The following is a 12,503-nucleotide window of genomic DNA, read 5'->3' as shown; positions in this document are numbered from 1 at the left end:
CATGGACGTCATGTCCTCCAGGCCAAAGAAGAGGAAAAGGACTGTCCAGATTGTTTTCAGCGCAAAGTTCAAAAGCCAGCATGTCTGATGGTGTGGGGGTGTGTTAGTGCCCATGGCAGGGGTAACTTGCACATCTGTGAAGGCACCATTAATGCTGAAAGGTACTTACAGGTTTTGGAGCAACATCTGCTGCCATCCAAGCAGTGTCTTTTTCAGGAACGTCCCTGCTTATTTCAGCAAGATGATGCCGAGCCACATTCTGCACATGTTACGCCAGCATGGCATCGTAGTGTAAGAGTGCGGGTACTAGACTGGCCTGCCTGCAGTCCAGACCTGTCTCCCATTGAAAATGTGTGGCGCATTATGAAGCGCAAAATACGACAACGGAGACCCCGGACTGTAGAGCAACTGAAGTTGTACATCAAGCAAGAATGGGAAAGGATTCCACCTACAAAGCTTCAACAATCAGTGTCCTCAATTCCCAAACACTTATTGAGTGTTGTTAAAAGGAAAGGTGATGTAACACAGTGGTAAACACTCCCCTGTCCCAACTTCTTTCGAATGTGTTGCAGACATCAAAATCAAAATGAGTGAATATTTGCAAAAAACAATAAAGTTTATCCACATGAACATTAAATATCTTTGGACATTTAAAATGTTCTATAAAGAGTTTTTCTAAGCTGATCTAGTGCTGTAAGGTTCTAAAATACCAGCATGATATTTCTAGGTTTCAAGTTAACAGACATTATTTAATTTACATTAAAAAAGTTAATGAGTCAGCTACTGAATGGCACAACTGCCCTGTTCACACCACAGCCATCCATTGTTGTGAGTCCATGAGAGCATAATTGGTCTCACAACCTCTTTTCTCCCAACAATGTTTATTATCAATCAATACTGCGAAAACTAAAAATCAGCATCACCGTGTATCAATATGTTCCCGGTATACTGGAATAGATGATATCACCCATCAATAAGCTTATGTTGCATTTGGGACAGTGTAGCCTGTTACCTGGCAGGTTTGTAATATAAGTGTTCATCCCTGTTTCTGCTTTCAAGTCGCTCCAGCCGGCTTGGCCCCTCCCTCTGGAAGACGGTCTTGACCTTCGGAAGGTCAGCCATGATGGCGTACTCCTCCCGGTTCAGACCAGATGAGCCAGCTGACAGGTGGCCTGACTCTGACGAGTCCATGGAGCTCTGAGAGGAAGTATGTCTTTGCATCTGAGGGGAGGGGCTTTTATTCCTATTTGACGATCTTCTGAAGTCAGGGGAGGGGCTGTGAACCTCTTGGTTCCTCCTGTCCTGACTTCTACTCCTACTTTCCGTTCTAATATTTTCCCGAGCAACATGGGCAGGTCTCTGAGAGTAACTGATTGGCTTGTTTTCAGCACCTTTTCTGGATGGGGAGGAGCTACGGGAAATGGGTGGGCTGTGAAGAGAGTGGATGGAGCCTTGCCATGACTTTGCACTGCTATTGGTTGATTTCCTCATGTAAGAGATCATCTCAGCCTTGGTCTTGTGCAGGATTGACTGTCCTGCTGGTTCGTGGCTTGCTTTAGATGGAGAAGAACTCCGAGATTCCCTGCCACTCTTATAACTGCTAACCTCAGATTTGCGACGAACAGATTGGCTAGGAGTATTATAACCCTCCCTTAAAGGGGAGGGACTGCGGCTATCAAGTCCACGACTATAGGATGTTTGGTTTGCTTCAGTTTTGCGGAGCACTGATTGGCCAGGTATGTCATAACTCCTTCTTGAGGGGGAAGAGTGTCGACTTTCACAGCTGTGGCTGCGAGTGGAGCTGTTGATCTCATATTTGCGCAGCGGTTGACTGGCTGTCTCAAAGGTCCTTTGTGATGGAGAGGAACTAGTGCTGTTCTGACCCCTCACATTCAACATGTGACTTATATCTGATTGGCTTGGTGCACCATAGCCCTTCCTGACAGGAGACGCACTGCGCCGACCTTCAACTACCTTGCGCAGAAATGACTGGCTGGCTTCATAGCTTCTCCTGGATGGAGAAGAGCTATGACTGTCACGACCACGACTATTTGAAGAGCTGTCTCTTTCAGTCTTTCGGAAAAGTGATTGGCTTGAAGAGTCGTTACTCCTCTGCCTTGATGGGGAAATGCTCTGAGAATTGCTGCAATGTCCACTGTTAGTCTCCGCCTTGCGTAACCCAGCTCTTAGATCAGTGTAAGAGTTGGTCAGAGATTTAGCAACACTGCTGGCAGTACCCACAGAGGTGGCGAAGGTCCTCAAGTTTTTCTGCAGGCCTGTGGACTCGGATGGACGACTATAGGAACTCTGAGTGGGGCTTCTGGACCTCTGGTTATGTCTCTGTGAAAACCCACCTGGCCCAATTCCCCTACCTGACCCAGGTCCCCCAACTGTCCCAAAACCACCACCTGACCCAAATCCCCGAGAGGGCAGGGAGGACACTGACTCAGTCCGTTTGAAAGGGGAGGAACTTCGGGAGGGAGAAGAGGAGCGAGAAAGGCTTGAACTTTGTCGAGAAGAATAGAAGGTTCCAGACTGTTGGCAGGAGGATGAGTAGGACGTCCGCAGCCCCCTTCGGCTAGATGCAGCCAGTGATTCCGCTTGTTTGAAAGGTGTGGGGCTTGGGGACCTGGGGCCAACCTGAGCCTCCACCTCAATGCTAAGGTCCACAGGTTCTGGAGAGTAGCTTGCTGGAGGTTCTGGATCTGAGTTCTGGATCTCAGTGGCTCTTCTATAGGAAGGGACACCCAAGTCTGGGTTACGGAAAGGGATGGTGGCTTTGGGTTCTGGGGCGCAGTTGCTGGGTAGAGGATGGCCACGTTCAGAATGCCGATGAGGAGGTGGGGGGCTTTTATCTCGTAACGTTCTAGCACCTGCAGCCCGGCCCAGAGAGAAATATCCACTCTCTCTGTCCCGATCTGCCTTTGAGCCCCCTGAAGGAAGACAGAGAGGAATTACAGTAGCCAGATTGAGCTTGCAAATAATCCCACAAGTACTTGGTAAATCCACAGACAGTTCACATTTTTGCTGTAGCCCAAGCAAGAAAATCAGTAAGTAAAATGCTGATTACTTAACAAAGCATGCCTAGTGGTAGTAATTCAATAGCACAAGTCAAACTGCCACACCAAGACTTTCTACTGTTGGGCAATTTAGATCTAGATGATGGAAAATCATCACATACATGCTGAGTCAGACATTCAGAAACTGAAACTGGACTGACTAGTGGATCTCTGAGGACTGTACAGTACTATTAAACGACCCAATCCAGCTTTTCATACTCCAGACCAAGTTATTTTATCCCTGTTGGTTGAAAGGTGGTGTGCACAGCAACCCAGCACTGAGGAACACCCAGAGAAATCATTAGAACCATGTAAACAACACCCGCACTTCGTCACTCCGTAACTGGAGCTGCCTGAATGTGGCTTTGGAGCCTTCCTCACCGCGTGAGGGTAATGAATGGCGTCCGAAGCTTTCATGGCCCCGTGCTTCCTCCATCCACGCCCGGGGATTTGGACGGTGGGGTGGAGGGTCCAAACGCGTCATCTTGTAGTGATGAAGGGGAAGAAAGTCTTCCTCTGGAGTAGTAGAACCACTGGAAGCCAAGTCGTTTTCACACTGACTGGAATGAGAAAGAAAAAGAGAAAAGTGTGTATGAAATTTAAAAAGTGTAAAAGCTAACATGGACCAGAGAAGAAGTTATTAATAAAGTAAAAATTCAACTATAAGATTTTCTATTATTGTCTGTTCTTAGCCATTGTTAAATGTGGATTTTAGATAATTAAGTAGATCATTTCTGCTGAATGTTTGATATTACAGTAGTAAAACATTTTGTACATATAAAAGACACATTATTGTTAGCACTGTATGTGAAAATGAACATATTTTCATATACACAGTGCAAAAATTAGGCTAAGTACAGAAGACAATAGCATCAAACAGAAGTATTTAATTGTGTACAGTAACATCTTGCTTACAATAACACAATCAAAATGTCCACTGTTTCAGCTTTGTTCTGTCAGATATTGGCAGATTGTTACAGGGATAATAACTAACTACAAATCCCCTAAACATTTCACTCTCAGCAAACAACACCGTCTCTTTTGTGCTAAACAATGCCTATTATTTGCAGTCAGGAATGGTAATTATTATTTGAACAGCAGAGAGGCCAGGTGTGTCTTACCTGTCAGAGCTGCGGTCGCCGTTTCCGTCACACAGGTAAAGGTCACAGCCAGGGCTAAGGATGCAGAGAGAGCCTCTGCTTACATCACAGTAGCTGCTCACCACTGACACTTCATCAGAATCCTCCTGATAGGCCAGCAAAGCACAACCAGCCAATTACAAAACAGAGCAAATCACCATATCGTCCAATGGTAACTGCCACAGGAGGATTAGGCTGCTTAGGCAGAAACCTCACTTGATCTGTGTACTTTGATGTACTTGACTAGTGTAAGAAGGTTAAAGATGTACTAGCAGCTTTTTCACTCTGTATTACACTCTGAATTACAGATCAGCACGTGATTTGCTGTCAGTACAATACAGTCAGCTAAGAGCATCGCAGGTCTATTCATTCAAACAGTGCAGAGTCAATCAAATGCTGCTAGAACTAGCTGACTTAAGGCTTTCTGTTTCTGATTTGTTGTCTGCCTCTAATCTTCATTAGCAGCCTCTTTTTTTTATCCAAAGGCTGATCGAGATTCAGTTTTTACCGAAATTGCTTTTGCAAAAAAGCAGGAGGAGCTGAACACAAGACACAGCAGCTTCTTTGGCACAGCTGATTCATATAACCCTGGGTGTCTTTTCCTCTCTATCTTACATACTCAACTCCATGTATGTGTGGCTAGGTTTGCATTATGTTGCTGTAATACTAGCTGGGTGCTGCTCTTCTTCATCATTATTTAATCTCTCTGCCGTTCCTCCCTCTCCTTCTCTCTCTCTCTCTCTCTCTCTCTCTCTCACTCTCTGTCTGTCTCTCTCTCTCTTTCTCTGTGTCTCTCTCTTTCTCTCTCTCTCTCTTTCTCTCGCTCTCTCACTCTACTGTAACATGAAATAATAGCTAGTGTGTAGACATCAGCATCAAACCCAATACTCTCACCATCAGCCAAAGCGGGTAAATGAACCTGTTCAACTCAGAATGACATTCAACCTGAGGTCAATTCTTCCAGTCATATTGCTTCTAGCTGGTGGTCAGCGCTGGACAAAATGAAATTACAGTTACACACCATCACAGCTCTCTCTCTCTCTCTCTCTCTCTCTCTCTCTCTCTCTTACTCTCTCTGTTAGTAAAGGTGTATTGTATTACTTGTGATTCCCCATAGAGCAGCAAATGATCTGCCTTCATCAATTTGTAATGTGAGAACACACACACACTCCATCCCCCATAAGTCCCTGTGCTTTCTTTAATATTTCATTGTGTTTTCTGGGAGCCACAAGAAGTTTTTATATGACAGATATGATCCTGGTCAAATTTGCATGAAGAAATTCAAGCTAAACTTCCCTTTAATTCACTCAACTATGTAAATTTTCAAAACGGCATTTTTTTAGTTTTTTAAAGTTTATTAATAGACTAGAAGGAAAAAAAGGAAGGAAAGAAAAAAGAAATAAAGAAAACAGGGCATACAAGTTAATAATATTAAAAATGCTAATTAAACAATCATCTGCAGTACTGTTCGTCCAGTGCTATATCAACAATTAAAAAGCACTAATATGTAGAAATTGTGGGATTTACAGTAAATTTGAACAAACACTCTGGACAAAATGAAAAATGTAAACACCACAAATTCTGTTGTAAACATGCATACTCGCATACCGTGGTGTTGAAGTAGTCTCTAGAGGGAGATTTTCTGGCTTTAAGACTTGGAAAACCCCTTTATGTTTTTCATTTTTGTACGACAACCAGGGCAAGAGTTACACTAACTACTGGGTTGCATTTATTTGCCTATAGATCAGTGGCTAGGTTGGCATTTAGCACTGGTTAACACTGTAGGGATTCCCAGTGACTGTATGACTTATTGGTTAATGCAAGCTGGGTCTTGTAGTGAGAGAACATTACTGGATGAAATACAAGAATGTGAATTGTGAAACTAATGAGGCGCTACAGAATAACACAAGTAACATTAAATGTTTAGACCAGAATCCCACTTTTTTAAAGCAAATATCTTTGTGTAATCAGTCACTGTGCATCTCATTTTGCTCAGCTTAAAAAACACTAAGAAACTCCTTTATCCATAATATATGAGAGGGAGGTGTTCCATCTAATTAGAATCAATCGCCTGACCAGCAAAGAGACAAAGGCAAAAAAAACAGTCTTCAAGGCGGAAAGCAGAGCTAATGGTGGAATCACTACAACAAAGATTTCAAAGCAGTAGATGTGTTTGGGTTTTCCAGTTATAGCTGAGAGTGATTTAAATATTTCTGAGCAGTAAGAGTGTAGAGAAAGGCAAGACGAGAACGTATGCATGGCTTACTGGTGTCTCCATCTCAACTTTTCATCACTACTTTCTGTTCACTCTAAATCTCATTCTGTTTTTTTCTAATTCTGACTCTGCATTTTCTGATATGCTGAAAACCATAACAAAAATAAAAATAAAAAAGCTGGAGACAAGACAGGGTGCGCAAAATCAATACAATTTTAAAAATATATAATGCAATATAATATGGTACAATTGTGTTTCCTTGAGAAACTTGAGATACTGATTCTGAATATGATTCACAATCTGAATATGATTTTGATCTGAAGCGGTCCTCACAAAAGGCTGCAATAAAGACACATGGAGGTTGCTTGTGAGTAAGTTTGTAACAGGACTAGTCAGCATTAAACATGTGACTGCTTCTTCAGATACTTTGATTCTGAATCTGAATATGATTCCGTTCATTCTGATTCATTTTAAAAACTGATTATTCTGATTCTAATGCTGCCATTTCTGATTATGAATCTCATTCAATTAATTCTGATACTTGTTCTGAATTTTATTCTGTTCAATCTGAATCTGATATTGTCTGCCTGTCTGCTATTTCAGAGCTCGGTTTCTCATTCATCCAACAACATTTATTCACTTATTCACAAAAACATTTATTCTCTCTCTCTCTCGCTCTCTCTCTCTCTCTCTCTCTCTCTCTCTCGCTCTCTCTCTCTCTCTCTCTCTCTCTCTCTCTCTCTCTCTCTCTCTCTCTCTCTCTCTCTCTCTCTCTCTCTCTCTCTCGCTCTTACCTTGTTGCTTGTTTCGTGCTCCTCTTCACTCTGTACCTGAGCTCTGCTGTGGCTGCTGTTTTTCTCCACAGAGGGGTTGACCTGCTCTCTTCTGTGAGGTGTGTGTGCGTGTTTGAGACGCAGGCAGTCGTGGCAGCGGGATGAGTTGAAGATATTTGGCTGAAACTTTGGGCACACGAGATCATCACCGGTGAAGGGCATTGTGGGTAGACAAGGAATATACACACACACACACACACACACACACACACACAATCATCACACACTGGAGAGAGACAAGAGAAAAAAGATCACACATTCATTAATACCACTGATGTCACAGACAGACAGAGGAAGGTACAACCTATGAACCTATGAACAATGATATGTCAATCATGTAAACTATATTTTTAAAGAAAAGGTGCTACAAAGACAACATATCAAATGTTGAAACTGAGAAATTTTATTGATTTTTTAAAAATATATGCCCATTTTTAATTTGATGTCAACAACACATTCCAGTTAGGATGGGAGTTTACCACTGTGTTTCGATGCCTCTTCTTTTATCAACACTCTGTACGTGTGGAGGAGGAGGAGGCCAATTACTGTAGCTTTAAAAGTAAAAGGTTTTCCTGTTCTTGTTTAGATATAGGATTTCAGCTGAGCCCATGCAGTGATTTCCACTACAGAATGTCTATTTCTTATGCAGTTCTGCCCAAGGGCCCAAAGATCAAGGAAAGCAAGTACTAGTTTTTGGCCTTGTCCCTTGCATATTTCTTCAGATTCTCTGAATTTTTTATATTATTATGTACCGCAGATGATATAAAGCAAAAGTTCTTTGCTATGTTATCTTGAGAAACATTATTTTTTTAATTGTTGCATTACTCTCCTACACAGAGTTTTGGACCTCTCCTCATCTTTACTTCTGAAAGACTCTCAGAAGCTCTTTTATACCCAATCATGTTACTGACCTGTTGCCAATTAACCACCAGGTGATTTTTTTAACATTACACAACTTTACCAGCCTTTTGCTGCCCCTGTCTCAACTTTTTTGGAACATGTTGTTGGCATGAAGTTCAAAATGGCCAATTATTTTTCAAAAACCATTAACATTTCTCACTTTCAACAGTTGACATGTTGTCTTTGTACTATTTTTAAATAAATACAAGGTTTAAATGATTTTCACATCAATGCATTTTGGTTTTATTTACATTTTGCACAACATCCCAACTTTTTTTTATAAATGTGGTAGTAGTAACTAGATTAATCAAATGTATAGTACTTAATGGGTAACTCTGGATAAAATTTTAAAAATCTTTACTGTGTGTCTGTAAACATGCTTATCCCAGTGTTTTTATGACAAATTTGTGTAATGCATGTTAGATACTGCCTAATCCCAGCAGTCAACTAATAACATAAAAATTTCTCAGCTGCTTGAGAAAACATTCAGAAGTCATATTCTCCAAAGAATCAACTCATATTACTAAAGAGAGTCTTGCTGGCAAAAGTAACAGTTTCATTGCAAAAAGGACTGATCCTCAGAAAACACTAAACACAAGACACAACAGCAAACTTTTCCATCAAACTCTACAACTGACAATCAAGAGAATAAACTCCTAAGACATTAAGCTCATTTTCAGAAACGTTAGGATATTATGTGAAATGCAGTAAAGACAAAGATCTGTGGTTAAGTCTTTTGGATGCTGCAGGCTATGTGTCTGTGCATCTGTGAGACCAATAAACAACTATTTTGAAATGATCATAAGAATGCCGTCTGAATCTTTTCATTTGTTTACCTCAGTGTTTGAATTCAGCACACACTTGGCTATGGAGCCCCTAAGGGGCCATGGTTTAAAAAAAAAAAGAAGAAAAAAAAAGAAAAAAGTTAATAACATTGCATTCCCTCGCAAAAAAATGCATTCCCTCACAAAATATATCAAACGCAGGACCATAGGTGCCCAACGGCAATGCCTACATTAGAGCTTTGTTTTGAACATAGCTAACATTAAAAGCTGTTTTTCCCAGTCTGTGCTGACTCTATTCAACAGTTGTTCTCTGCAGTCTCTGTAAATGTAGCTTTTTACTGTACGGGGACACTCAATCTTTTTTTTTGCATTGCGTTAAAACACTAGCAAGGAAGCACATTTTTCTTTGCAAGGGAACGCAAAACATTTGCAAGGGAACGCAATGTCAACTGTTTTCTTTAACCACGGTACTTGACAAATAGGGCAGCCTGTTCTTTTTTTATTATTGTGAAATGTCTCAATATAATGTAACTTGAATATTCTATGAACTTTTCAATCTTATTTTGCTCCTGACCCAACATACATACCATACCGGATTGAAAATTCCAGTAAAACCCAGAAATCAAAGTCTACACTGTAGCATTTACTGTACAAATTGTTATCTCATTAAGTAAATCTGACATTGTAAAAAACGACTTTGCAGTAGATCAGACTTACCTGTCACACATCCCTGTATTGACAAATGCTGTTTTTAGCCTTCCGTTTTACAACACTTGGCGCAATACTGCTTTCAACTGCTTTTATCTTTTTCGAGTGAGTTTGGAAAAAAGCAGAAACAAATGTTTCTGAACATCTCGGCGGAGGGTGTGCAGCTGGTTACAGTGTCTGATATTTTCAACAGGCAGGTCTGTCATTGTGTAAATCAGTTTTATTTAATGACAGCCTCGCCTGTTACCTATTCCTCTTCTGAGAGACACTAGTCTATAGTTTCATTTATCCACGCTTACATTCAGAAACCAATGACATGAATGAACTATTATGCCCTCTGTAATTCACCATGAGTTCTATATAGAACCATTTCATGCTTAAATGGTTCTTCGCATGGTGAAATGGTTCTTCACATTGATAGGGAATGTGTTGTATATGGTTCCATATAGCATGTTTTTGAAAATTGTTCTGTATAGCACCAAAGAGGGTTCTGCTATTGTTACAGTCAAAGAAGAACCCTTTTGGGTGCTTTATAGAATCATTTTCAACAAAGTTCTTTATAGAAACATAAACCACGCATTTCTCATCAATCTAAAGAGCCATTTCACCATGCAAAGAACCTTTTATGAAGATATTTATACAATGGTACTTCATGTACCCAAAGCTACAGAAGCCCTGAAGGGTTATAGATTTGCATGTAGCTTTTAAACACCTCAGTGTCGCTGCTAGACTGAGAATAGTCCACCAACCAAAAATATCCAGCTAACAGTGTCCTGTGCCCACTGATGAAGGACTAGAGGAAGACCAGCACAAACTGTGCAGCAGTAGATGAGCTATCATCTCTGTCTCTACATCTACAAGGTGGACCAACAAGGTAGGAGTGTCTAATAGAGTGGACAGTGAGTGGGCACAGTGTATAAAAACTCCAGCAGCACTGCTGTGTCTGATCCCCTCGTACCAGCACATCACACACTAACACAGAACCACCACATCAGTGTTACTGCAGTGCTGAGAATGATCCACCACCCAAATAGTACCTGCTCTGTGAGGGTCCATGGGGGTCCTGACCACTGAAGAACAGGGTATGCAGAGAAACAGATGGACTACAGTCTGTAATTGTAGAGCTACAAAGTGCACCTATATTGTAAGTAGAGCTGATAAAATGGACAATGAGTGCAGAAACAAGGAGGTGGTCAGACTGCCTGATCAGTGTGTGTATATATATATTTTTTTAACTAATATTTTAATTACTGTCTTGATGGTTGTAATATAGCATTGTTTTGGATATACATACACACTGAGAGTCAGCCAAACAACAGCACATCCTACATTCACAGATCCATCAAGCATATGCTATACATGTTTTAGCAGTGCTGTGGTTGAAAATAAAGTAGCCACAGCCTCATTTCTCTGATCATGTTTTAATTTGATGCAGATGTTATATATATATATATATATATATATATATATATATATATATATATATATATATATATATATATATATATATATATAGGTTGGGGACAAGTTTCTGTAGAACATTTCACATCTTAACAATTAAATTATGCATAGATATTGAAGAATTGGTGGAATACCCCATCAACCTCACCTATTGGGTAAGCTACACCATTTGCCCTCATGCCATTCTTGGCTGAACTTTTCACAAATTGTAGGTCTTCATTTCTAGCTGACAAGCATATAATCACTACCTGGTGATTGAATTTAACAATGGGGGGGAAAAATATTAAATTATTGTAATATGTAAGGTTGTGCTATGCTCTCCCCTATTAGCAATCTAATCTACAGTGTACTGCATAACAATACACAAATAAACAAAATCAATACATCATATGCATTTCTGTGCTAGTTTTAGGAGATATGAGATTGAAATATCTGCCTGGATTGACACCTAATTTGGTTACACTTCAACATTAAAATGCTTCATTCCTGCATTACCAGGCTGATGTGACAGTGAGTTTGTGCTGCTTTAAGAGTGAAAACTAAACAGTGAAACATTATACACACCAGCTCTGTTACACCACACTCTACACACAGACACATCAGACTCTACACAGAGCACACTCTTTTCCTACAGCACTCATATGCCATTAAGACAAAACTCTGTACATGAGCCAAGTGTCATATTATTGACTAATGTAGTTCGTTCATTACTCTTACCTGCTGCAGCTCTCTCCAGGCCGTGTGTGTGCATTTAGAGTGCAGGAAGACAGCAGTGTGTCTCGTCCTCACTGTTACTCATCTTTACACACACGTCCTATTGGCTGCCACTACAATGGTTGCTGCTCAGTGTTTCTACATGCTGGCTCTGAGGCCTGAGGGACAGATTAAATGTCAGCTACTTTGCAAGAGAAGCCAGCCACCAGGCAGATGGCACCCTCACCAATTAATTAATCAATCAACTGATCAGCCGATCTCCCACAACAAGCAGTTCATCTGTTGTTTAACCACTTTATTAAAGTGCCACATATCGAAAAATTTTTTCCTCCATTTTTTCCAAACAAAAAGATCCAAATAGTTATAACTAAGTCAAGCTTAATGTTTTTTTTAATCCTCCAATTAAGTTTACTTTTTTGGACTGTAAAACACACTGCAAAAAACTTGTTTTAATGCAAAATTTATGATTTTTCTGCATTATATTTCTGCTCAAAAGTAGCTAAAATTGTCACTACCAAAACAGTCACTATAGAAACACTTGGCAAAAATTCGGTACAACTGCTTCTGATGTGACAAAACAGAATGTTCAATCAAACATTCAGTTTGAGAAATAAGAATAAAGCAAGAGAAAAACTAAGGAAAATAAAGAAACTGGCTCCTATTAACAATGAACAGAGTTCCTGGGTTAG

At 40.4% G+C, this 12,503-nt stretch overlaps 1 protein-coding gene across 1 annotated transcript in view; it reads right to left on the bottom strand.

Moving 5' to 3' along the window:
- LOC108411563 (TRIO and F-actin-binding protein) overlaps nucleotides 1-11,915 on the bottom strand; it is a 34,688-nt gene extending 22,773 nt beyond the window's left edge. The window contains exons 1-5 of the mRNA XM_017683194.2: nucleotides 11,818-11,915; nucleotides 7,208-7,472; nucleotides 4,181-4,305; nucleotides 3,441-3,619; nucleotides 1,013-2,933 (exon numbers count right to left, since the gene is read on the bottom strand). Of these exons, the coding sequence (XP_017538683.2) occupies nucleotides 1,013-2,933; nucleotides 3,441-3,619; nucleotides 4,181-4,305; nucleotides 7,208-7,408 (2,426 nt within the window). The 5' untranslated portion in view covers nucleotides 7,409-7,472; nucleotides 11,818-11,915. The remainder of the gene's footprint in view (nucleotides 1-1,012; nucleotides 2,934-3,440; nucleotides 3,620-4,180; nucleotides 4,306-7,207; nucleotides 7,473-11,817) is intronic.
- Nucleotides 11,916-12,503: the final 588 nt, after the last annotated feature.

Source organism: Pygocentrus nattereri, chromosome 27 (assembly GCF_015220715.1).
Source record: "Pygocentrus nattereri isolate fPygNat1 chromosome 27, fPygNat1.pri, whole genome shotgun sequence".
NCBI classification, from domain to species: domain Eukaryota; kingdom Metazoa; phylum Chordata; class Actinopteri; order Characiformes; family Serrasalmidae; genus Pygocentrus; species Pygocentrus nattereri.
The sequence above is the reverse complement of the archived record's forward strand: the minus strand, read 5'-3'. Positions and strand labels throughout refer to the sequence as shown.